The sequence below is a fragment of the Pygocentrus nattereri genome, chromosome 14 (genome assembly GCF_015220715.1).
Source record: "Pygocentrus nattereri isolate fPygNat1 chromosome 14, fPygNat1.pri, whole genome shotgun sequence".
Classification (NCBI taxonomy): domain Eukaryota; kingdom Metazoa; phylum Chordata; class Actinopteri; order Characiformes; family Serrasalmidae; genus Pygocentrus; species Pygocentrus nattereri.
The window spans coordinates 25,406,497-25,432,500 of NC_051224.1; the positions used below are offsets into that span (position 1 = coordinate 25,406,497).

The 26,004-nt window shown below is 39.5% G+C and overlaps 2 protein-coding genes across 3 annotated transcripts in view; both read left to right on the forward strand.

Moving 5' to 3' along the window:
• Positions 1 to 4,105: 4,105 nt before the first annotated feature.
• LOC108436957 (monocarboxylate transporter 7) lies at positions 4,106 to 16,460 on the forward strand. The gene is made up of 8 exons (XM_017713732.2): positions 4,106 to 4,154; positions 4,417 to 4,775; positions 8,121 to 8,376; positions 10,201 to 10,344; positions 12,048 to 12,176; positions 12,650 to 12,929; positions 13,802 to 14,445; positions 15,644 to 16,460. Exons 3-8 carry the CDS (start codon positions 8,139 to 8,141, stop codon positions 15,898 to 15,900), a joined length of 1,692 nt encoding a protein of 563 aa, XP_017569221.1. The 5' UTR covers positions 4,106 to 4,154; positions 4,417 to 4,775; positions 8,121 to 8,138; the 3' UTR covers positions 15,901 to 16,460.
• A 4,381-nt stretch (positions 16,461 to 20,841) lies between these two features.
• prkar1aa (protein kinase, cAMP-dependent, regulatory, type I, alpha (tissue specific extinguisher 1) a) overlaps positions 20,842 to 26,004 on the forward strand; it is a 16,102-nt gene continuing 10,939 nt past the window's right edge. The window contains exons 1-3 of one of the 2 annotated variants that reach the window (XM_017713734.2): positions 20,842 to 20,944; positions 24,206 to 24,388; positions 24,490 to 24,657. In XM_017713734.2, coding sequence (XP_017569223.1) covers positions 24,215 to 24,388; positions 24,490 to 24,657 — 342 coding nt within the window. In that variant the 5' untranslated portion in view covers positions 20,842 to 20,944; positions 24,206 to 24,214. The remainder of the gene's footprint in view (positions 20,945 to 24,205; positions 24,389 to 24,489; positions 24,658 to 26,004) is intronic. The other variant, XM_017713733.2, reaches the window with a different exon arrangement.

Genomic DNA, 26,004 nt, shown 5'->3' on the forward strand with positions numbered 1-26,004 from the left:
CAGCAACAGAGATAGAAAGAAGAGTGATTCAGAGAGGTTTGGTGTGAAATGGTTCAGATTTCTTTACAGTGGTGGTGATAGGAACCAGGGGTCACCATGACTACAACACAAATATAGCCATTTTATTTACTATCCAGAACCACCAGAGAACGTACACAAGTCTTCTGAGTTTATATGGAATGTTGATGATGGAAAATAGTGGAAAATCTGAAATAAGTTTTCTTTGGGGATTATTTTGCCTCAGCATGTACATGAACGTGTTTTTAAAGTAAAGTTTAGGCCAGAAACTTCTCTCATGAATGCACAATATTAATATCAACACTATTGCTGCTAAAAATAAGTAAACAAAGACAAAACTGTGTTAACATAATATATTTATATGTGTATTTTATTCATAATGTACATACATAACATTGTTCATGTGATGTTGCCCTGCTGTGATGAAAAACCATCCATCCATCCATCCATCCATTTTCTAAGCCGCTTCTCCGTCAGGGTTGCGGGGGGGTACTGGAGCCTGTGATGAAAAACCCTCATCCAAATAATCCATACTATACACATATAACTATGAGCAAACTTTAATCACACCCCTCACAGATTTCTGTCCTGATCAAGCTGTATGAACTCCAAATCTGTTTCTGGAAGAGTCACTGCATTATATTTGCGTTTGAGCCCACAAGGTCACTATTAACAGAGTCCATAAAAAAATGTAATATAATTGTCAAGAGCAGGTTTTATTTACATATTTTTGTAAAACAGACGTTTTTACTTGTCCATACAGACAGTCATATATTGCTAAATAAAAGTTTTTGAACATCAAATCTTTGTGGAGGATTTGGGGATTTGGGATTTGCTCTCTGGTTAATTGCATGCAAACACATGGAAGATCATTCTGTAACACCTTGTGCTTCAGCCCCCTTACCCAAGTGGATGAACCTGATGATTTAAAGAGAACTCAGTGTAAACTTGGTGAAGGAGCATCTTCTGAGGATGTGAGTGAATTATCTACTATTGTCACTTCTTCATCAGTGGGATGCTGATTTTGAGATCATTTGAGGCCGAAACATTGAGCCAGACCTTCTTTTTTAGTCAGTGTGAGACGGTAATCCGTAAAGACAGGTGACTAACAACAGCTCACACTCACCATATTTTAGCCTGTTTATATTCACCTCACTCAGTTATCACACTTCTTTCAGTTTTATCACAAAAATATTACATAGCGCAGCTTTAACTCTGCTTATAACACAATGTGTATTAATGTATCAATGCAATATGAAAACATTCATTTTAATAACATCTGTGTCCTTTAGTTTTGCTTCCTTCTTCAGTCATTCCAACTAATGGAAGCTAATAGCTGCATGTTAGCCTGGTGCTAACTGCTAGCCTAAATTACAATTTAAATATGTAATGCACAATGTAGCCAATCTCTCATATTCTTATTCAATATTTCTCTTATTTTCCAAAATAATGTGGTTTCTGACACAGTGTGACACACTGTTATCTGTAAACATGGACTAAAACATGTTAGCATAGCTAAAAATGGTAGCAGCCTCTGTCTGAGGCTGTTCATGTGTAAAGATAACAATGTGACAGTTACAGTGTCAGAAACCACGGAAAGCACTACTGAAACCTCCCTGGTGAGTTTACTAGTCCATTTAATGATTATCTTCAGCATGTAAAGAGTAACTTACATATTTGTCTCTACACGCATGTGATGGCATGAATTCTGCCCCTCCAGGTGACCCCCCCCCCCAGCATGGCCTTCTGCAAGCTATGGAGTGAGTGTGAAGTCATATGCTTTTATAAGCTTTAACCAAATGAACTGATCTCACCTCTCGCCTGACATTTCAGGGATGACAGGGGTGGTCAGCACTGTTTTAGAATAACTTCGCCTGTAGGCTCCAATCACGTCTACTGCCCATCAGCACTGCAGCATTCAGACAATTTATCCGGACGTCTGAGGTCAGCACAGTACAATTCTCGAAAAGTTTGAATATTTCAGTTTTTGTATATAGGTTTTATAATGAATGGACCAAAAGAAACAGCCCAAAATGACTTGGTAAAAATTCTGGTTCCATTGATTACAATAAAAGTAAAGTACGTTTTTTCTTTCTCCTGTTATCATTTTGGAGATATGAGGTTTTTATCTGACAAGAGCGATAATATGTATAATATGCAGTATTAATACTAATACTAATCTGACAGTGATTCTTTAGGCTGGCTGATTTGACCTAAATCTATAAAATTGTATAATTATATTATTGGATGTGTGAATCTTTTAAAAGATATAGCATTTCACTAGATGTTGCTAAAATAGAAAAGAGGAGTATAAACAGTGGCGACTTCACAGTAACTTAAATTATATCTGTTGTAAGACAGAAAGAACATGACAGTGTAAGAAAAATCTTTGAACCAGACGTCTAAGTGTGTCCAGTCATAGAAAAAGGAAAATTAAACTGCGTTTTCTCCACTCACTCCACATCCTCCACCAGCCTTCCCTGGCTTCCTGTAGCTGCATGTATCAGATTTAAAACCCAAATGCTCACCTACAAAGCCAAAAATGGACCAGCCCCTACCTACTTGATGCCAATGGTGAAATCTCGAACTCTACCACGGGCCCTTCGAGCTTCAAGTACAGCTCGGCTTGATCCGCCATCCTTCAAGGCGCGTGGAAGATAAGTGCCGAGAATGTTTTCCGTACTGGCACCCAAGTGGGGGAATGACTTGCTGTCTTCAAACGCAGACTGAAGGCACATCTCTTTACACAGCACTTAAATGAGCATTGAACTAAGTATTGATTGCAATATATCATGCTGCACTTATATATTGTATTTTATTGTATTGCACTGTGTATTGTAGTGTATTGTATTGTACTGTATTGCAGTGTATTACACAGAGTTCTGTGTTCAACATGTTCCTTTTTCTCTGGGTATCAACAGTGACTTTTTGTTTCTAGCAGTATCTGAACTCAGGACAGTCTTTTTCTCTTACCTATTGGTAGCTAGCAAAGATACTTTCTCTAGATAGACAAAGCACTTCTTATAAGTTGCTCTGGATAAGAGCGTCTGCTAAATGCTGTAAATGTAAATGCAAGTGTAAATGCTAAATCTCTCCTAGAGCTCTAATTTGTGCACTTTGTGTTCTTCCCATAGTCACTACAACACAAGATGCACGCACACAGCTCAAAGGCTGCAGAGACTCATCTGGAGAGACGCTCTACAGTCCTCAGAACGAAACACAACTTAGGATGTCTTAGAACACTTTTATAAAGAAATACAGAACAGCAGAAAATAATAAAACTCTCTCTCTCTCACACACACACATACATATATCCTAACATACACACACACATCCTAACACACACACACACATATGTCTGTCCTTATGAGGTCCTGCAGCATGTAAGACAGCACAAGAGAGAAACAGCCGGCATCACAACATCTTCAAGTATTGTATATGATTGTATGTAGAACCTTTTTTAAAAGGGTTCTATTTAGCATCTAAAATGGCTCTTTTATTCTAACAAACTTGACATCAGACCAATAGCAGAACCCTTTTTGGTGCTATATAGAACCATACACAACACATTCTGCATCAATCTGTAGAACCATTTCACCATACAGAGAACCATTTAGGCATATGGTTCTATGTAGGGCTCATGGTTCTAAATAGAACCACTGTCTCTACCAAAGAACCCTTGAAGAACCATCTTTAAGACTGTTAACACAGATTAACACAGATTCATATAAAACAAACTTCACACAAACGGACTCTTCACTGCCCAGCCGAGTGTGGAGGGGGCGTGGCTATGCGCCTGACGTCACCTCGCGGCGTCCTGTACGTAGCACGAGGATTCTCCTCACAGTGTAAACAACAATTAATAAATCAAACAGTTCGAGCGGCTTTGCTGCTTTGATGCTGATGTTCTGAAAGTCGATGCAGATCTACTGAATGATAAAGTGGACAGACTTCATTAGTATTCGCCCCCCAGGCCGCGCGCTCTCTGCGCGCCCATGTGGCAGCCCCTCAGAACCGGAATGAACCTGTTCCACCCGGTAGCGCTCAGCCGGTCTCTGCGTCTCAGTCCGCCTTACAGGCGGAGAGGGGCGACCAGCACTGCGGGTTATTGAAAAAATACACTTTAGAGCAAAAGCGTAATTATATGTATATTTTCAATTAATTTAAATCGGTTCTTTTGTGCTTAAAATGTGTTTAAAAATAATGATCATAATAAATATTTTGAAGATAAAATTAAATGCAATAAATGTACAGTAGTACAAATGTAATAAAAAGGATTTTAAAAAATAAAAAAGCTTAGGTTGTAGAGATAGGGATGGAGCTAGATGTAATATCATCTATAAAATATTTTATAATTAAACATTTACTTATTCATTCGTTTATGTATTTCTCCTGTAGCACTGTAGCATGTGGCGTGTTGAACAACCCCCCCCCCGCCTCGCTGGAATACCGGCTTATACCGGTACTGAGAGAAAGAAAGAAAGGGAGAAACGGAGATCTGACAGACGGAGAGAAGATGTGCTAAGGAGAAGAGAGGAAAGGAGAGCAGCAGCGGGGAGAAAAGAGAAGAGAACCGGAGCTGTTCAGTAATCCAGCAGCTCAGGCTCGACTCGGTTCGGTTCAGACTGAAGCTAACCGGCTCTCAGCGCTGCTCTCCGCTCGGCTCTCAGTGAGATGCTCCAGCGAGGAAACGCCAAGATTTAACGTCTTTTGAAATAAAAACCGGCAACTTTCCTCAGAGTTTCTCCTCGTTTTCGGTAAGTAGAACTCAAAAATAAGTTTTTGTACAATTCTGTGAGAGAGGTAGAATGTCAGAATCTCATTCGCCAGCTTCGATTTCCAACTTCCCGTTCCTCCTTAAATAGTGCGGTAGTGATAGTCTGGCGGTGGCTCCAGAATGTAACTGCTGCACCATTTAAGGTGGAACGAGAAAATTCAAACACGAAGCTGGCGAACTCCTAAGCGAGTTTAAACGGAGATCTAAATTGTGTGAAGGTAGATGGTAAAAAATGGATTTTTGTTAATTTTTCGCGTTTAAGTCGCCTAAAGAAGCTGCTCTCCAGACCGGTTCGTTCTGGCGGCATCGGCGCTCACATGAGCGCTGATCGGCTAGTGCAGGAAGGAATCGTTCATTAGATCTGAAGCGATTCTTCGCAGTGAATCAGTTGAACCGATTCACAACTGAATCTTGATAGCCGTGTGTGTTGTAGAGTAAATATTTTTTGGCACTTTTATTATCATACTAATATATAGTTTTTAAATGTATGTAGCTTCTTCTTCTTTGGGCTGCTCCCTTTAGGGGTCGCCACAGCGGATCATCTGCCTCCATCTTGCCCTATCCATTGCCTCCTCTACTTTCACACCAACCATCTCCATGTCCACCTTCACTATATCCATAAACCTTCTCTGAGGTCTACCTCTTCTTCTACCCGGCAGCTCCATCTCCAACATTCTTTGCCCAATATATCCACTATTCCTCCTCAACACATGTCCAAACCATCTCAACCTGGCCTCTCTGGCTTTATCTCCAAACTGCTCCACCTTCACTGTCCCTCTGATCTGCTCGTTTCTAATCTTGTCCATCCTTGTCACTCCCAACGAAAATCTCAGCATCTTCATCTCCGCCACCTCCAGCTCAGCCTCCTGTCTTTTAGACAGAGCCACAGTCTCCAATGTATTTTTAAATGTATGTAGCACTTTTCATAAAAGAGAACAGTTTGAAGGGCTTTACATGATGTTAAAAGGAAAAAAGTGACATCCAGAATGAAGAAAAACAGATTCATCATAAAATACATTTTATAAATAAAAAGAAAATAATTCCAAACATCATACATAGATTCTCTCATCTCCTTTTTTATTGATACTTTTGTCATTTTTTGTTTCTGTTTTCGTGTTAAATTGATTTACTTAAATTATTTATACACTTTTTAGCCTGATTACTGTTTCTATGATAATTATATGTACAAACATGTTATTTAAAAAATACACACACACATATATATATATATATATATATATATATATATATATATATATATATATATATATATATATGTAATAAAATATTTATTCTTATTATTTATTTAAAATTTTTTAATCTATTCTAAAATCATATTAAAAATAACTCCCTGTAATCCTCTCAATAGCCTGCAGCTCAGTGTCTATGCTGGGTGAAGGTATGTCCAGAAAATGAGAATAAATTTGACTCATTATTTTGTAGGAACTGATTCGGTGAATCAGCTGTTCGATTCATTGAAACACTAGACAGAGAGAATGAAGAATCGATTCGTCGTACTGAATCAGATCTTTCCATCACTGCTGCTGCAGTGCACCGCTTTGCCGCTTGCGTCATCTGCAGTCGGCGTCGCACATGTTGAGCAAACACACACACACACAAACACACTCATGTAGAAAACCCCACACCCTTTATTTATCTCACTATGTGTTCTCTGCGATAACATGCTGAGGAAGAGGTGGAGTGGAGGTTAAAGCAGGACAGAAATATAAAGCAAATGAAGATAGAGCGAATTAGAGAAGCTTGAAATTGTGAATTTTGGCAAGAGGTGGCATTTTAACACATTATAGAAAAAGTGTAATGGAGAAATAAGATGATCACATTTTCAGTAAATTTTTCTCTAAGAATTTAATTTATTAATGAGTTGCAGCTGGGAGCTCAGCTCTAGGCCACTTTTAAAGAGACAGTAGTGTCTGCAGACTGCAGTCTTGTGAATGAGGCCTGTCCCCCCACTACAATACATATTCAGAATAAAACCGATTAAAGCTTGCTGCTGTTATTTTAGCGTTGCCGAGCTGCTAGGAGAGACGTTTTATTCCTTTAGACATTAAATTGATAGGTTCACACACACACACACACACACACATGCCCTTTACCCTGGAGGCCATGTCTAGTGTCTCAGTCTTTAGTTTTGCACTAGAGCTCATGTAGCTGAGTGCTGGAAGCTGGTTCAGGAATCTCCAGTAGACGTGCTTATGTGTTTTCTGACAGGAAGAATTAGGCGACATTGTATGATACCTTGAGATATTTTCATGATACACATGTGCCTCGTAATATTTCGTTTTTCTGAGATTTAATAAGTTGGAACAGACAGAACTGAGCCTGTGGGACCACATAAAAATATTAAAATAATAATAAACTACAATGATTTTTATTCAAACTGCACTAAATCCAGTTAAACCGACCTTATAATGCTCTCTTTGTAATAAAACGTGTAGGTAGTCAGTGTTTCTTTAAGTACTGATGATATGGATGATCAGTAAAGTATTTTGGGACATAATTTATCGCGATAGCAATAAAATATCATCACATTGCCCACCTCTAACTGTATGACACACTGTTAAATAAACATGGACAACAGTACATTAGTAGCAGTAGCAGCCATCTTGAGGTCTAATCATGCCTATGTGAGATCACTGAAAGGGGAAAGTCATGTAAATCTCACTTTTTACCAAACTGTCCCTTTGCAGGGGTCCGTGCAGTGGTATGTATGAAACTGTGTTGGGCTTACATTAAGTCCTCATTAAGGTTAAGCTGGCAGCTTTTCTCAGTAATTACATGCAGTGCTGGCTCAGCCTGAGGGTCAAGGGGAACAACATCTGCAGCTATCAGAGACGAAATCTCCTGCCATGTTTGCTGTGCCAGTAGGTGGATATCTGAACCTGTACTGCAATAAAATATCGCTACTGCAGTGAAAGAATGACCACAGTAAAAGTAAAAGCATCGTCCAAAACCTTCTGGAGTAGAAGAACAAAAACAGCAGTTCAAACTGCTTAAAAATGCAGTCCATCCAGCGTCTGTCAGCTCAGGAACTGACATTTATTATTCTCTGTTCTTCTGTTTTGGGTCCTTTTGGTCTCAAATTTGGTGCTAAAGCTCCAAAGTGAGAGAAGCAGTAAAACAGTCCAGGAGCTGAACCAACAGAATGAGAGTAAACACAAAAAAGGATGCTGATGATTAAAATGGAAGTGAAAATCCGAAAATGCTCAAAAAAGTTCAGATCCATCCGTTTTACTTGAGCATGTGTAACTCAGTAAATGTAGCTGGTTCCCTGCCTCTGCTGACGTGTCACGTTTTTGTTTTCCAGGCAGAAACATCTCCAGCCATGAAGGGACTGGTGCCCACGCTGCGGGGGTGCATGAGCGCCAACGTGTACCCTCAGGTTCCAGATGGAGGCTGGGGCTGGGCCGTGGCTGTGGCCTTCTTCTTCACGGAGGTCTTCACCTACGGCATCATCAAAATCTTTGGCATTTTCCTGCAAGACCTCACAAACGATTTTGGAGAATCCAATAGCCGAGTGTCCTGGATCGTCTCCATCTGCGTCTTTGTGATGACCTTCACAGGTCAGACACCTGCCTTTAGCCTTTATCAGCCACTCAGTGTCTAATACCTTTTAAACAGGGAGAAAGAAGAAGTCTAGCCATTCACTCACAACACACAGCAAATAGTAAGAGCTACCTGACCAGCTATTTTCAGTGTTTGAATTACAGAGACCCACATTTTAACCAAAATTGAGACTTTTTAGTTAGTTTTTAGTTTTTCATCAAATAATTCATTATTTCTGCTCCTAAATGTTGCTAGTTTATATTTACTCACCTCAGTGAATAACTACAGCGATTGGTGGAGTTTATGACATTGAATAAGCAGTTAGCTAGTTATGTATAAGCTCTAGGATGTAACAGTACAACGTAACACATCGTATCACAAATAGTATGTAAGCTTGTCGCCATAGCATTACACTGGGACACTATAGCTTTTATTTCAAAAGTACTGTAATTTTATAATATTGAATTTTCTAATAATCAGAAATGTTGAAACATTAACACATTAATGTAGGCACATTTTCAGCCACTTGTTTTAGCTTCATCAAAAACAATAATTGATTTGAGACGCCACTGTATTGTATCGAATCGAGTAATGGGTTTTATGAATCATGACTCCGCTAAGCATCAGTGAATCCTCTCAGCTATCTCGGAGAATAGAGCGACCCTATTGAGACACAGCCATTCATTCATTATATACAGAGGCACATTTAGAAAAAGGTCATTAAAGAAAGCAGTTTCTCTCTAAGGTTCGCTTGTGCTGTTAGACCATCTGGGTGCAATTAGACCTCAGACATTTATATTGCTGTAGCATCACGTGAGCTTTTATGTTCCCACAATGTACTTTATGAGCATTTCCTGGCATAAATTTGCCTTATATGTAGATTTTAAGCTCAGATATAAATGGCATGAATTACAATTAACAGCTGTTGCAGTAAAAAGCAATAAAAGGAGGTCAAATTTAGATTGTTATTTGTATAATGACCTCATTCTCTTTTAGAAACAGACACAACACAAGACCAAAACAGACATCAATACACAATACACTTAATATTCTTAATATCTTTATGCATCCTTAAAATGTGTAGTATTGCTGATGATACTAATAATAATAGTGATTATATCACTAATAATAATATTGTTAATGTTAATAATGGTAAAATAATTACACTAATAAGCTCTTTCAATGGAGTGTTCTAAGAGTGTTCTGCCAGTAGATTTGCCTATTTTGTAGGCACACATAGACAAAAAGGATATCCATTTGTAAACGGATATGCTGAGGTGGTCTGGGTTTAACGCCCTGACTGTTGTCAGGACAGACTAGGACTCAAGCCACCTCTTTTCAGTGACAAAGCAATATGTCGCGTCATGCTTCTGTGCACAGACTCGCATTCTTCCAGCTGAGAGGAGCTAAAAGCAGCAGTTTTCCCTGCACAAACACAGTCTAATCACTCTGAGGGGCAAAGATAAACAAGACTTCCTCAGAATAAAGCCTACAAGTGGTTGACCCAAATGGCCTTTGTGCTCTCGGAGCTGCTGAAGCACAGCTTTGAATTTGATTTTAGAAATAGACCAACAAGCTTTGATTAGTTTTACCAGGGAATGTAGATTGAAGTCATAACCTGGATGTCAGCATTTTTCCACAGAACAGACTCAATAACAATAACAACACGGAGCACAGCCGTATTGTTATTCTATTCGCATGATGTAGATTGTAACAGGACTAATATCACTGAGAGTTCAGCCAGTTACAGAAGACAATTCACTCCAGAATAATCACAGTCAACACTACACACTGCAGATTCATACTGGATTCTAATCACTGTTGGTGATATTTCTCCACAGCCCCTTTATCCACGGTGCTGAGTAACCATTTCGGATGCAGGCCAGTGGTCATGTTTGGAGGTTTCCTGATCAGCCTGGGGTCGGTCAGCACAGCCTTCACGCAGTCCATTGACCAGATGTACATCACTGTGGGCCTTGTCTCAGGTACTTGTGCCGCCCGAGATGTGTATATATGTGTGTGCTTGTATGTCTTTGCTTTTATCTGTTTATGTAAAACAGTGCTGGCCACTGCTGTAAACAGTGTCCTCTGTGTAGTAGATCAGGTGTCCATTCCATGTGTACAAGTGTCTTTTACATACCATTTTATATGGACTGCACCTCTGTTCACTTACTGAACCCAGTTAATCCATCTGCACCGTTTTTGTAACTTAACATGGTTGTGTGGGACTTAAAATGGTTGACATCCTCAGTGTCTCATTTTAACACTCAGCTCCTGTGTTAGAACGAGAGCTACAGAGAGGAAGGTCACTTAAGTAAACAAGTGTATCTTTAAATTATATTTACATTAATTATATTTATATTCAAATTATTATTGTATAGCCACAAGCTAATATGTTAAAAGCCACAGCCACAGTGCAATACAATATGATAAAATACGATACAATACAGGACTGTATAATACAGTGTGATACCTTACAGTACAGTGAGGGACAGTACGATACATTATATGTTATAATACAACACAATACATTACAAGTTATTATATGTTGCAGTATAATACAGGACAGTGAGACAGTGCAATGATATAATATGATAAATTATAATATGTAATGATAAATTATTTGTTGCTGTTGATGCAATATAATACTATACAATATGATACTTATGGTAACATTAGTCATTAAGTTTGATGCAACACTATATATGTTACCATACAGTACAGTGTAATACAGTACAAAATATGACACAGTACGATACATTACAATACAATATGAAACACTATGTGTTGTATTATTATAGTACTAAAACGTCAATATTACAGGTTGAGTGACACCTCTAATCTGTATTATAGTTTTCTTAAAATACAGAAATTAAAAGTAAATTAAGTTGTTTCTACCACAAACCTCAGCTGTAGGGACACACCTGCATTAGAGTCAGTGATGGATCATAACTCATTCACTTGCAATATAACTTATTACTTATTACATAACAACAACGAGTTACAACCAGTCTGACCATCCCTGCAGTTCCCAGCTTCATCCACCCTCCTGCTGTCCACCTTCTGCTGAATCACTGTACAGACATACAGTGTGATTTTGATTTTCTTTAAAAGCTCTGATTGTGTTTCTGCACAAATCAATGTAATTCACAATTCTTCTTGAAGGTACTGAGAGGGAATCCAATTAGTGCTCTGACTGAACCGACCATGGTTTCTTACAGAATTGGCTGAGTCATGATTCCATCTGTCATTTGTGTTGATTTATGCTGTAATTTTTCATTTTCGAAGTGATGAAAGTGACGACTTATTTCTCAGTGTATTAAAATCAATTGATTTTTATCCTTTGAAAATCATGTCATGACCTGGCAGACCTTTTTGTTGTTTTTATCTTTAGTTATGTGTTTGTTTACGTCAACACCCTACGCACTGCTAGCTTTCCCCGATTATCAGAGCACTTTCTTTTTTCTGCAAATGGACGCACCCTAATCTAGCAATCTCTTTCTTTGTTTTTCTCCTTGTCCCTTTTTTGTCTCTCTTAATTGCAATTTTATTTCAGAATTGCATCCACCGGGACCCGTGGAAGCCAGCGGCCTGGTGCGTGCCGTGCTTTAACCCCCCGTAGCCTGACCTGAGCCTGTGTCAGTAGAAGGCGCCAGTGGCTGTTATCCTTTGTGCTGTTTGTTTACAGGCCTGGGTTACTGCCTCACCTTCCTGCCTACAGTCACCATCCTCTCGCAGTACTTCAGCAAGCGCAGATCGCTCGTCACTTCCGTCGCCTCAACCGGAGAGTGTTTCTCACTCTTTGTTTTAGCTCCAGGTAATGTTAGCACACCTGGCCATAAGACCTGGTCATCATCACTGCACAATAAACAGGGAACATAGTGCTTCTCACTTTGCTGTGTGATGTTTTTTTTGGTGAAACTGAAAGGAAAGCAGCCTGTGAACCCACTTAGCCGAAAGGGTGTGAATATCTTGTACCATATTAAATTGACTTAGACTTTAAAGATTTAGCTAAACAACAAATTTACACAAATTTTCCTTCAACACAGGAGCCATAAGATGCAGTTTCCACCTTTTTATATAGGATATATTTTGATTAGCTATGTTAGCTTCTTCGCTCCTGTCCAAAACTAAAGAAAGGAACTTTAAATACCAAACATAACTTGGCTGATTAGGCTGGTTTGGCTGGTTAGAGATTCAGTTTAGATTCAACTAGTAATTATTTCCTTAACGGACCCCATTAGGAATATAATGCTGAAGCATCGCTGCCATTTTTCTCTCACTCTGCAGCCCTGAGTGCCCTGAAAGATCACATCGGCTGGAGGAACTGCCTGGTTGTGATTGGCCTCCTGCAGGCGTCAGTCATTGCCTTTGGAGCGCTGCTCAGGCCCATCATCATCCAGCCCAAACCCTCCGCCCCAGAAGAGGAGGAGGGGCCTCAGTCTCCCCTCAAACAAACCAAAAGCAAATATGAGCTGGAGAACGAGTTTACCCGAACCTCCTTCAGCTCCGTGGACTCCGGAGTGCAGTCCATCTCCTCTTCCAGAACCAACCTGGCTGAGGGTGCGAGGTAAGACTATGTTTACTATATCCTATAGGTTAATCTTGTTAATCTGGTTAATCTTGATGTGATGTAGGTAACAAGTGACAGAGGTTTATGCATCACCAATTAAAAGTGGACAAACTTCAGGCGAAATGCCCCAGAGGACCTAAAGGGAAGCTAAATCCTTGTTTACGTACCAGGAATAACTTTGCGATGCCCAATAAATGATCGTGGTAACTGAGTGGTCCTAATCTTGGGTATTGCTTATGAAAGAATTATCCTCACAAGGCTGATTTGGGTTGTCCCGCCCACATAGCTTTAACAAATTTCCACCTCTAAATGTTTTAATGAAGGAAGCTTACAGAAAGAAAGCTAACCACCAAGCTAAAGCAAAACTAGCCTATATAACTGAGCCGTGGGACTTTCTGCAATATATGAAATTTGTTAATGAATTCTGAGTTATTGGCCTTTGGAGGACTGATATTGCTGCAGTAAACAAATGAGCGCTTTAGACAGTCTCTAAAAGTTAGTATAGTTGATGTTTCACTAGTAGAGCCTAACTCGTATATCATTTGCCATCAAAATCATACACATTTAATGTTAACAGAAACCAGCACAGCTAAGAATTCTGGAAAGTTCTGTCCGTGTTCTACAATAATTATAATATGTAAGACTTTGACAGTCATCATATTTGACAATTTGCCGGTCTAAAATATTGGCCAGTAAATGGTATTTAAATAAAATTAGTGCAGTCTATTTTTTGACGATATGAAATTATTATCTGAATTTTTAGCTCCTTAAAAGTCATATTGTTTGCAGTTTTATTGTGGTAAGCTCCAATTTGCAAGAAACCTCACAGAAATATAACCACAGTTTGGTGTTTGGTTTGTACCATGCAGCCCTAGTCGCAGTGCGGCGGAACGAGGCTTAGAACAAACTACAGACCTGCAGCTGGTGGAGAAGAGAGGAGAGGAGGAACCTGAACCTCCAGCACTTCCCTCAACTCCTCTTAAACAGCCCACAGCACAGCAGGAGGAGAAAGCAGAGCCGCAGGCGGCTCGGCCCAAACTTCTGGACTTTTCCGTGCTCACGGACTGCAGCTTTATCTGCTACTCTCTCTTTGGCCTCTTCGCCACGTTGGGCTTTTTCGCCCCGCAGCTCTACGTGATTGAACTGAGCGTCAGCCGCGGGTTAGAACGCGATCGAGCCACCTACATGCTGTCCACGATGGCCGTGGCCGAAATATTCGGCCGCCTCTCCATTGGCTGGGTGCTGAACCGCCAGCCAATCCGAAAAATCTACATCCTGCTGATCTGTACGCTGCTGCTGAGCCTGGTGCTGGCGCTCTTCACCGCCGTCTCCGAGTTCTGGGGGTTGGCTTCTTGCTGCGCCACCTTTGGCTTCCTTTTCGGCACCGTAGGCTCCACCCACATCCCCATGCTGGCTGAGGACGATGTGGTGGGCATAGAGAGGATGCCATCGGCCGTCGGAGTTTACGTTTTTATCCAGAGCTTTGCTGGGCTGGCTGGTCCACCACTAGCAGGTAAATAATGTTGCACACCTTATGCTATTCATAGGAACTCGACTACTTAAAACGTGTTTTAAAAAATCATAGATTAAAGCGTGTGTTCTTGATGAATTGACTTGGCTATTACTTACAATTTAAGAGATAACCAGTGTCATGAAAGCTGTTCAGCAGTTTGAACATTCTCCACATGAAGGAACTATTAGCAATCGCTTTTGTGAGCATCACTGAAAGAGAGGAAACCCACACCAGCAGGATCTCACTAATGCACATATGTTTGTAGTTACAGATTTCAGGTATGCAGAGTGAAATTAACTGGATTGCTTAAAAAAAGAATTAATTGGTTTTATCAGAAGATTCACTGTAAAACTGCAACATACAAAGTAAACAATAAGATGCTTGAATGTCTCTTAGAAGCTTCAGTGCTTCAAAAGGATATGCTTAAGTAGAGCTTAAGTAGGATTACAGCCTGTCTGGGAAGTGAATGTACAGCCTTATTATCTTGGTACTAAAATAACACTGAAATTCCCACATGAGTGCTAGCGGATATGAGCATCATCACAGGGCTGGTATTTGGGCTCTGAATGAAGTGACAATGTGAAAATTTCAGCAATGAACATGTATAATGATATGTAGGCATGACAAGTTCATGAAATGACTGGCTAAAAACAACAAATATTATCTAATTAATAATCTAAATAATCGCTACATTACTCAGTTTACTAATAAAGTCAATGATGACAGCCCTACTGGGTCCACAATTGGCTCTTTTAGCTACGAAGCTAATGCAGCTAACAAGTTACAAGTTGGGGCTTATACCCCATCAGGTGGACAGAAGTACAAATGAAGTTCATACTTCCAGGTGGCTGCTAGTGTGTTTAGCTAAGCTAATGTACTTCATCCATGTTTACAGGTAACAGTGAGTCATACAGTGTCAGAAACCACATAATTATAAGAGATATTAGAGATAATGAATGCCTCCACATGTTTCTAGGCACCATGCTAATTGGTGGGCTGTAAGCCTCCATTGCTTGTTAGCTACATTATCCTCGTAGCTCCAGCACTAAAACTAAAGAAGCAAACTTCAGACACCAGACACATCTTGGATGATGACATCATCATAACTTTATAACAGGAAACGCTCTTTTAGACTCTGCACCACCTGCATTGCTGACCTCACTCACTCACTCCCTGCGTGTGTTTGTTGTGTTTTCAGGCACTTTGGTCGACAGGACGCAGAATTACGGCTCAGCCTTCTACACCAGCGCGGCCGGTGTGGGCGTGGGGGCGCTATTCCTGGGTCTGGTTCGGCCCGCCAAACTCGGACTGTGCTGCTGCAGGATGAAGAGTGTGACGCAGGAGGAGAAACAGGGAGACACTCACAGCGAGGACACACCCGCTGACTTCCTGGAAGTGGACCTGTTTCTGGACAGCAGCTCAGCGAAGAGTCCACCTGATTCAGCATCAGCCTGAAAACCTCACACTCACAAATAAACACACGTACTGAAGGACACAGTGGAGACAGTGGGGTCAACTGGCTTGATTCACACGTGTACAGCTTTTCCACATTCCTGCTATTGGAGCACAGCCAGTGTAGAGTCAGAGTCAAAGACAGACAGAGAGTTTCAGAAGGACTTGTGTGCTGCCCAGACGGGGAACTGACCCCTAGTCTGTTATGTGGAGGGCAGCAGTTTTACTCTTTATGCTCTACAAACCACTGACAGCAGTGAGAGACAAGCTGGGTTAACCGCCTACAAAAAAGACACGTTACAGCTCCATTAATAGTAAATAGACAAAATTCATGTAGAAACTTTTTACTGCTTAATAGAAGTTTGGAGCTGTGGGTTTTAAGGTCTTTTAAGGTGTTAATATAATACGTCTTCAATGGAACTTTGTTTTTCATGACGAATAGATTTGGACCAATAGAAACGGTCCAAATGTACATGGAATAAAACCTCGTCACGGTATCGTACATTAGAGTCGGCGTAATTGTGAGACCACAGATCATTTTCTTTTTGTATTGTGACGTATGTGTGATTGAAACTCGATATCAGGGAGCGTCTCTAAGCTAGCCAAGCCTAGCTCCGCCCACTGGTGCACGATGACATCATGAAAACATCAGAAGACGTTTTAGGGGTGGGTAAAAAGTCATATTTTGATGGAAGATAACAGAAACGCTAGACTAGGTTTTATGACGTATGATGAGTTATGCTCAATATTTCTTTTTAAAAGGTGCCATTTTATAATAATTCATATATATTATTGATGTGGAAATGATGTAAACATTTGAATCAAGTACATTTGACCCCACTGTCATCTTCAGTGAACAGATTCACACACCGCAAAAACGCACAGATCAACTTGAACGATCCACCCAAAGACGGACGTCCCAATCCCTTTTTTTCGGCGTCTCATTTTCTCACCAATTTTAATTTATTTATTTCATTTTGTTTTGGGCCAAACGAGAAACCGCAGGCTGGTCAGCACTGCCGCTCGGCCACAGCATGAAACGCTCTCTATTTATGCTGATTTTTCAGAAGGCTCCTTTTCCGTTCCAGTGACGACGGCCGTGTTGTGACAATCGAGGTGAAATGTCTGTGTTCTTGTTTACAGCAGGTCGTTTTTCTGCCTGTTTGTGGTTCATCCATTAGTTCTTATTGGAAACCGAACTTCCTTTTAAAGTGGTGAGAGGTTGGAGTGGAGCTGCTGTGATGAAGCTGTAGTTTTCTTTGTGTTTGGAATTTCCTGTCCCACCTTAAATGGAGCTAGAATGTAACTGCTACAGTGTTTAAGGTGGAACAGTAAATTCCAGAAATAGAGCTGGTGAATGAATAAGAAGCCACTTTCATCCTGTTGTTGCTGTGAGATCATGATGTCCCGATGTAAACTGACCTCTCAAGAGGCGTAAGAGAGACAAAACCACGGACGGATCATATGATCTGCTCCAGCTTCACATCTTCCACGTTCGTAACGCGTCTCTGAGGAACATTTCTGTGTGGACAACAAAGAAGACCGAATGTAGCAAATGTGTGTTTATCCTTTATCGGGGGGACAAACGGTTCTCATTGAGTTCCTTCAAAGAACCGAGAGCTCATCACTACAGCAGCAGAGTGAGCTACGCCGAAACACTCTGACTCACTCTGATCACACAGAGAGTGAAGGAGGCGGTGCAGATTTAATATTTTATTTATTTTTATTTCTAAATCATTATCAGACTTGAATCTAGTTAATAAATTCTGAGCGAGAAACAATCTGAAAGGACAGTGTGATGCTTTGTGTAATGAAAGACACAATCATGTTCTGACCTGAACCAGTTAAGGCTCATCCTCACCTGAAGACTTGAACGGCTCTGATCTCCATCGGTTTGTCAGTCATGATGTTATGATTGCACTGCAGTTCATCTTTTTCTTATAATTTTTGGGCATCACGTTTTCTTTTTTAATATTTTTATGTAATGAAACCAAACAGTAATGTAGAGTTTGCCTTTGAAATGCTGCAACTGCTGTATTACAGTTAGTTTTATTCAATTAGAATAAATTTTAGTTCTTGATTTTATGAGTTTCTGTTTTATTTGAGTCTTGAAGTTCATTTGAGTTTCAACCAAAGGCTGTAAATACATGAACATGAGTAAAAACATCACATTGATTTATCAGTCCACTCAGGCTTTAGCAGAGCTCAGTAACCCAGATTAATAACCAATCACATTGATTTATCAGTCTACTCAGGCTTTAGCAGAGCTCAGTAACACTGACATTAATAACTGATCACATTGATTTATCAGTCTACTCAGGCTTTTTATGGGACCCCTTGTTTAAATGGCCAAATACCGCCACCTTGTGTTCACTCAGCATAACCGCCCATTTAACATTTAGTGCTGTTACACTTTTCAAACAAGAACAATTTCCAAATTAATCAAATGAGTCTCAATCATTAAAGTAAGTTCCAGCGACACAAACGTGTGTAAACATAAAACGATCCATAAACACGTAAATAAAATAGTTTGAGATGAATTTGAGACGCAGTGCAGCCAGAGAACTTACAGAGAGAATTCCCATTCTGCAATGTCTTCCGGGTTTCTCAAACGCTAGAGGGCGCTCCCGAGTGAGTCCAAAGTGAATGGGTCGATAGGGAGCAAAATCATAGCTTATAAATGCTTCAACATTTTTAATGTAACAGAATACAGTAATCTCCTGAACAGCATAAAACATTTGAGCCCCGCGGTTATACTTTCAGAGCTTTTAAACTCGAACTATAGGAGTTTAAATCCGAGCATCATGTGTGTCCATGACGTCTGTGAGCGCGAACAGCCAATGAGCTGCTCCGCTCGCCAACCAATCAGCACTCAGTAGCAGTAACGCCCGCCTCCTGCTGTCCAAAACGCGTTTACTGTGGAAAAACGGAAACATATCGGTAAGATTTCTTTGGTTTTTAGTGAAATTCATTCTTCTACTCTCTAAAATTAAAGAAAAATGCGGCCTCTGCTGATTAGCAGGCCTGTTTTTGATATAACAGGGTGAATAGGATATGGCCAGGCTCCTCATAAACCGGCTCTGGTACAGCATCCTATTAAAAGTGGTCCGATGTCGCCACCTGGCGGATTTTCAGTCTAACAGCTTTCCCCAAAAACAGCAGAAAGGCTCATAAATGGCAGAGCGAGCATCACACTGAACGCTCTCTCTCTCTACCAGTTAACATGATCTTAACACGAGGCGCTTTCAGGACACTGGGCCTTGAACAGCATCAGGTTCTTCAATGGGTCTTTAGTAAAGACAGTGGTTCTAAGAAGAGTCTTGAGCACTCAAAGAACCCTTTGCATGATTAAAAGTTTTTTTGTACGGTGACATGGTTCTTCAGACTAATGGATAATGTGCTGTACATGGTTCTATATAGAACCTTTTTGAAAATGGTATAAAGACGTATAAAGCATAGAAACCAAAGTAAAGAGACTGGTTTTGCTGGTTTCTTTTGGCGTCCAATAGTCACTACTGGTATTCTGAAATCACAGTGTAAAGGATCCTTATGGTTTAACAGGTGTTCTGATTCCAGATGCATGTGATGGTTTCCTAATGTGATCTAAAGGTGTCCTGCAGGACACCAGTGGTCTCTAATCGCAACCATTAAGCCAGTTCCACTTAGGAAGCAAGGTTTTCCTCCTAATGGTTCTGATGTTTTGTTCCAGCAGGACAGCATAATGTGTCACATCAGTATTGTCTTAATTTTAATCAAATGAATCTGAATTATTAAAGTGTGATGCTCTGATAACGACATTAACGTGTCTGTGTGCTGCTGTCTGATTTACTCGCACCAGCACAACACATCACCATGTCAGTGAATTCACAGAGAACTCAGTCTAAACTTGGTGAAGGAGCGTCTTCTGAGTATGTGAGTGAATTATCTACTATTATCATCAGTATGATGTTGATTTTGAGATCAAACTCACGCCAAATCCGTCCCATTACCAGAGCGGGTTTATGAGGAGCCTGGCCACTTCCTATTTCTCCCATTATATCAAAAACAGACCGGCTAAACAGCAGAGGGCGCCCGCGAGTGAGTCCTCGATGAATGGAAGTAAATGGAGCTCAACAGCTAAAAAATTCTAATCACTCGCCCAGAATGTTTCTTTAATTTTAGAAAGCACATAATTATAGTAACACAGCAATAAAATTAGGGTGGCACTAAATTCAAGGTGGAGCTGCAATTTACATAGCACTAAAACTAAGGTGGCACAGGATTTAAGGTGGAACTTCTTTGAAGGTGGTACTGAATTTAAGGTGGAACTGCAATTATCATAGCACAGTTTGAGGTGGCATAGAATTTAAGATGGAAGTCTCTTTAGGGTAGAGCTAAATTTAAGGTGGAACGTCAATTAACATAGCATTAAATTAAAGTAGCACTAAAGGTGGCACAGAATTTAAGGTGGAACAGAATTTAAGGTGGCAGTCCATTTAAGGTAGCACGAAAATGAATTTGGGATAGAATTTAAGCTGGAACTGTAATTAATATAGCACTAAATTTAAGGCGGCACATAATTTAAGGTGGAACTTCATTCACGGTAGCACCTTGCAACGAATTATCATCCACCACGGATATTGCATCTTAAGCTTAACAACATTTTGGCGACATTTTAACAACTATCAACAGTCTTGAAACATTTATACGTTTTAACGTAATTAACTGGCTTTTTCAAGCCAACTTAAGGTTTGTTCACAAACTTTTCCTTTCTAGTTAAGATATTATATATATGTATTATATATATTTTTTGTTTGTTCTCTTCAATAATGCTAAACGTATCTTAAAACATTCATGTCTGGTTGATCTGGAGTTTTTCATTTTTTTATCCCTTAACTTGATCGAGACGGGCTGACGTCAAGGGTTGTCTGTGTTGTGATTGGCCGTGACGTGTTTCCCGTTTGGTGTCAGAGCTGAGCGGAAGGGAGTGTCGGACGCTAACATACGCTCATATACACAAACAACAAAAACAACCGAACAGCCAGAACCGAGCCTCGCCAGCACTCAGGTAGGGCTCCAAACACCACCAACAACCCCCTACAGTTAACCCGAGGGGGTTAAACCGAGCGGGTGTTCGGCTTAGAGCGGGTTTCCAGGGGTTTGTGTAGTGTTGTGCTCGGCTGTAAGATGGCGAGAGTGAGAGCGAGACCTGAGCCGAACTTGGCTTCTCACTCGAATTTTCCCGTTCCACCTTAAATGATACAGCAGTGTCGTACTTACTCGTTCTTCTCAGCAGTTAACCGAGGCGCCAAAACGTAACTGCTGCACCATTTAAGGTGGAACGGGGACGTTTAAAAAACAGGGTAGCGAATAAAAAGCTAGCTCGAGGTCTGTGTGTGTTTACGTGCTACGTGTAGGTCAACAGTGGCTTATTATCCATCCCTTTTAAATAAGAAGCATTTTAACAACCCAAGTTATCTTTGAAATGCGTTTATTTTGCGAAATAGTAAAACTCGTCAGTATTGCGTTCTAATCTTTTTTCCGTTTGGATTTCTACAAAGTACCATTTAAGGTGGAGCGGAAAATTTGAATATGAAGCTAACTCGAGATCTTAGAGCGTTTACGTGAGGACCGTGTTGGTTCGTGTCTTTGCATCCCAATTTTGGCCTAAACAACATCTAGAATTGTCCTTATTTCTGTGAATTTGTTCCTAATCTTCGTAGGCTCCCGTAGGCCGCGTTGGAGAATTAGACGTGATGTTTACTAGTTATTTCATTGATATAGGCTTATTACCTTTTGTTAAAATACTTTTTATTACCAACAGATATTCTTTGGCTAGTTAAAGGGCAATTCCATCGAATTTTCCATATTTCTAGACATCTAGAGAAACATACCAAGACAAAATTGTTCACAGTCGTGATGATAGGACCCTTACATCACCTCTAAAAGCTCTAATATCTAAAAGTTCCTACATGAAATGGTTATGAATTCACTGCCTGATGACTGAGACACTGTTTTATGATGGTTTTGAGAAGATCTTGGCCTTAAACTCCATTCATGGTGGAGGCAAACATAACATGCAGGGTGATGTGAGGCAAAATAGTCCCCAAAGAAAACGTATTATTTCAGATTTTCCACTGTTTTCCTTCAATAATGACAACCACATCAGTATTGCTTTATTGCAGATTTTGGCCTTAAACTCGAAAGAGCGCTGTGAGGTAAAATAGTCCCCAGAGGAAACTTATTATTTCAGATTGTCCACGGTTTTCCATCATCAACATTCCATATAAACTCAGAAGACTCATGTAGGTTCACTGGTGGTTTTAAATAGTAAATAAAATGCTTATATTTGTGTTGTAGTCATGGCAACCTGTGGTTCCTATCACCACCGCTGTAAAGACATCTGAACCGTTTCACACCAAACCCACTCTGAATCACTGTTTACATCTCAGTTGTGCCACATTCCACATTTGTGTGTTCCATGTATTACATAGCTATAACACACTAGGTTGTCTAGTGTATTGAAACAAGAATGAGTGCTGTCCTGGCTGTAATACATACTTTTATACTGTATAGTAGAGCTGGGCAATATGAAAATATTTAACAATATTGTGATCAATCACAATACGCTTTTCTGGTGAATATTATTGGTATTGTTAGGCTGCTCAATGCTTTTATGATCAAAGGGGGAGCATCATTATTCCTGGTTAACAAGATTTAGTTCAGTACATTGTGTGAAATGTTGAATGCAAATAACCGGATTAATAGTTTTTGGTAGTGTTTGTTTAATGTGGCTCTACTTTGTCTGTTCCAGCTTATTAATTTTGGCGTATGACTGACGATGTACTGCACACCCAGCACAATTTTTTGGATGTTGAAAAAGCAACATTATTTTATGTTATTACATTACATGTCTCTGATGTTGCCATGACGAATTGAATTGAATGAATTGAATTAACAGCCATTTGTCACTGTGTTTGCACACTGTGAAATTAAACCTCTGTGTTTAACCCATCCATGCAGTGAAACACCCACATACATGCACACTAGTGAACACACACACACTAGGGGGCAGTGAGCACACTTGCCCGGAGCAGTGGGCAGCCCTATTCACGGTGCCTGGAGAACAATTGGGGGTTAGGTGCCTTGCTCAAGGGCCCTTCAGTCAGGGACTGTCAGCCAATGGGGTTGAACAGAGCTGGTTCCCTAACCTCCAGTCCACGACAACCATAACGATAGACAGATTTAGAGAGAGAATGCTATTGATCCTGAAGAAAATTGCAGTGTTATAGTAGCACGAAATGTAGTTGCACATACACATACGTACATTAGGTAAAAATAAAAAAAATAGGCATGAACACTAAAAAATTCAGGATCTCCAAAAGCAGTTTGCACTGAACTCAAACACTGTTAACTGTGGAAGAACTCAACATTTCAGGTTCTGAATGAAGTGATGCAGCTCTTCACGCACCTTTCACTTTTCCAAAAAAGACAGTAGCTCAGTGTCACAGTTTGCTCAATATATGTATTGATATTAAACGATATGAATTTTTAAAATCATGATAACGTTCTTGGCCATATCGCCCAACTCTATGTGTAGTGCAGCGATCTCACATGAAGTGTTTTGCAGGACTCATTTATTTCAGAACTGTCCCAAAGTGTTGTATCATCTGCATGATGATATTATAGTACATTAAAAAATATTTTATATTGTTTATAGTAATAATTATAATAAGTATTTAATTTTATTGTGTAGGATTAACTAGTTTTGGTAAAATAGCTGGAAGCTATTTATTTTCTTTATATTTACACTGTAATGGAACTTGAAATTTACATTACAGTAGAAATACTGTTTTTTTTTATTAAATGTTTTTAATCAAACTGATCAAATTTTGGTGAACAGTCAAGTTAGTGAATTATGAGTAGTGATAATGTCGTTCTGATGAAGCCGATTCTGCTTTATAAATGGACACATATTTCTTTAGGGTCATATTTTAGCAATTTAATTATGATTGATTCCGCAAGAGTGTTATTCATCTTGATTAATTGTTTAAATCATTTGACAACACTGTTTGTTTATTTATTCATTTATTTATTTATTTTCCTAACCACTATTTTTACCATCCCAGTTATGACAAGATGGTGTGGAGCCTTAATTGTTTGTCTTATATTTTAAAAAAAAATTTTTTTGAAAAATATTTATAGGAAAGTAAATTCTGAATTCTCTTATCATCTCTATGACTCTGTAACTTCTGAAGTTTCAGCTCCATTTTAATTGTCCTTTCTCATTCACCTTGAGTGCTAACAAGGTTTTAATGTGTGGGGTCAGCAGGTCAGCATGGCGTCCGGCAGCACGAGCAGCGAGGAGGAGAGGAGTTTGCGGGAATGTGAGCTGTACGTGCAGAAACACAACATCCAGCAGCTGCTGAAGGACTGCATTGTGCAGCTGTGCACGTCCAGGCCGGACCGGCCGATGGCCTTCCTCAGAGACTACTTTGAGAGGCTGGAGAAGGTGGGTCGTGTCATTTGGTATCAGTAACATCTTGAGTAACATCAATCAATAACGGATTGTCACTCCAATCATCTGTTTGTTGTCGTTGTTGGTCCCGTCAGGAGGAGGCCAAGCAGATGGTTGGTCAGCAGAAGTCCAGCTCACGCTCAGATTCACGCGAAGATGAGATTTCTCCCCCCATGAACCCCGTGGTGAAGGGCCGCCGCCGCCGCGGAGCCATCAGTGCGGAGGTTTACACCGAGGAGGATGCCGCTTCCTACGTCAGAAAAGTACTGACTTATTTATTGCTTTGCATAGAACACTTACACTACGTGATGTGTGAAGAACATTCTGTTATTATAATCTGTTATTTAATTATTTAGTAAAGAAACGTATTAAATAAATGCTGGGATGCAGGAGTGAGCAAAAGTTTTAGCAGAGTAGATTTAAAAGTTGTTTCTCTGGGCCGTAATTGTTTATTTACTGGGGAAAAAAACACCATTTATTGCTTTAAATAACTTAAAAGAATAAAAACAAGTAAATAAAAAATATTACATTAAACTAAAAAAATATATTAATTAATTTAAAAACATACATTAAATGTGGCAAAAGTGTCTGACATTTTATGTATTTTGCTTTATTTTTCTCCAGTATGTCAAACTTCAGAAAAAAAAAATTTCTTTTTTAGTTATTTAGGAGCATACTCTGTAGAGGAGGCCTTAACTTATTACATTATTATCCTCAGAATACTGATCAGGAATGTTTTGCGTACAACTATATATTCCGTCATTAAATGTGTTGTATTATATAAAGTATGTTTCAGAACAAATCACTTATATTAACCTCTTATTCTCCAGGGTATATTTTGGTTTGTCCATCTGAATTTACATGACCACATCATAAGGCAAATTATTCAATAACTGCATGAAATAAATGTACATTTTTATTTATTTATTTTTTGTAAAAGCCCCTCAAATTAACACTAAATGTGTTTTATGATCACACATATTGCTATATGCTCACAATTTACTGCTGAAAGCCAAAAATCTTAGATGCTCTTTGTATTATTTTATAAAAATAATTTTTACAGAGCGGATCACTGAAGAGACGCCATCTGTTTATAGTTTATAGCCCAGATTTGTGGAAAAATGGGTCAATTTTCAGTAGAAAAAATTGTGAGTTCTTTTATTATGAGGGTTTAAAATTACATCACCATCTATTTGACTGGAAAGAAGAGTTACAGCCTCATATGAAACCCACCTTCTTAATGTAGCTTATGAAATCCGAAAGTTATGAAGAATATGATGAAGTGCATTTTGAAACCACCGGTGGTCCCGAGGAGTTGAAGAGGTTAATGAATGTTTTTCAATAATAACTTATACAGTGCAGATTGAAATGTTATCAACTGGACACGAAAACGTGAACCAATGGTTTATTCACAGTTTAATGTACTTGGTTTATGGGGTTATTATGAACAGAGAAATTTGGTTACCACTTTTTAATATATGAAACTGGATAGTGTTTATGAGTTCAGTCTCAGTGCCGTTTTCACATTTTATAAGTGGTCACTGAAAAAGAGCATCTGCTGAATGGAACAAATGTGTAATAAATAATATAATAAATAACGTGCAAGTCTA

Bases quoted from the DNA above. Each gene is read 5' to 3' on its own strand.
- LOC108436957 (XM_017713732.2), top strand. From the start codon at position 8,139: ATGAAGGGACTGGTGCCCACGCTGCGGGGGTGCATGAGCGCCAACGTG. The intron at 12,930-13,801 runs GTAAGACTATGT...TGTACCATGCAG, and splicing joins AACCTGGCTGAGGGTGCGAG to CCCTAGTCGCAGTGCGGCGG. The intron at 14,446-15,643 runs GTAAATAATGTT...TTGTGTTTTCAG, and splicing joins GGCTGGTCCACCACTAGCAG to GCACTTTGGTCGACAGGACG.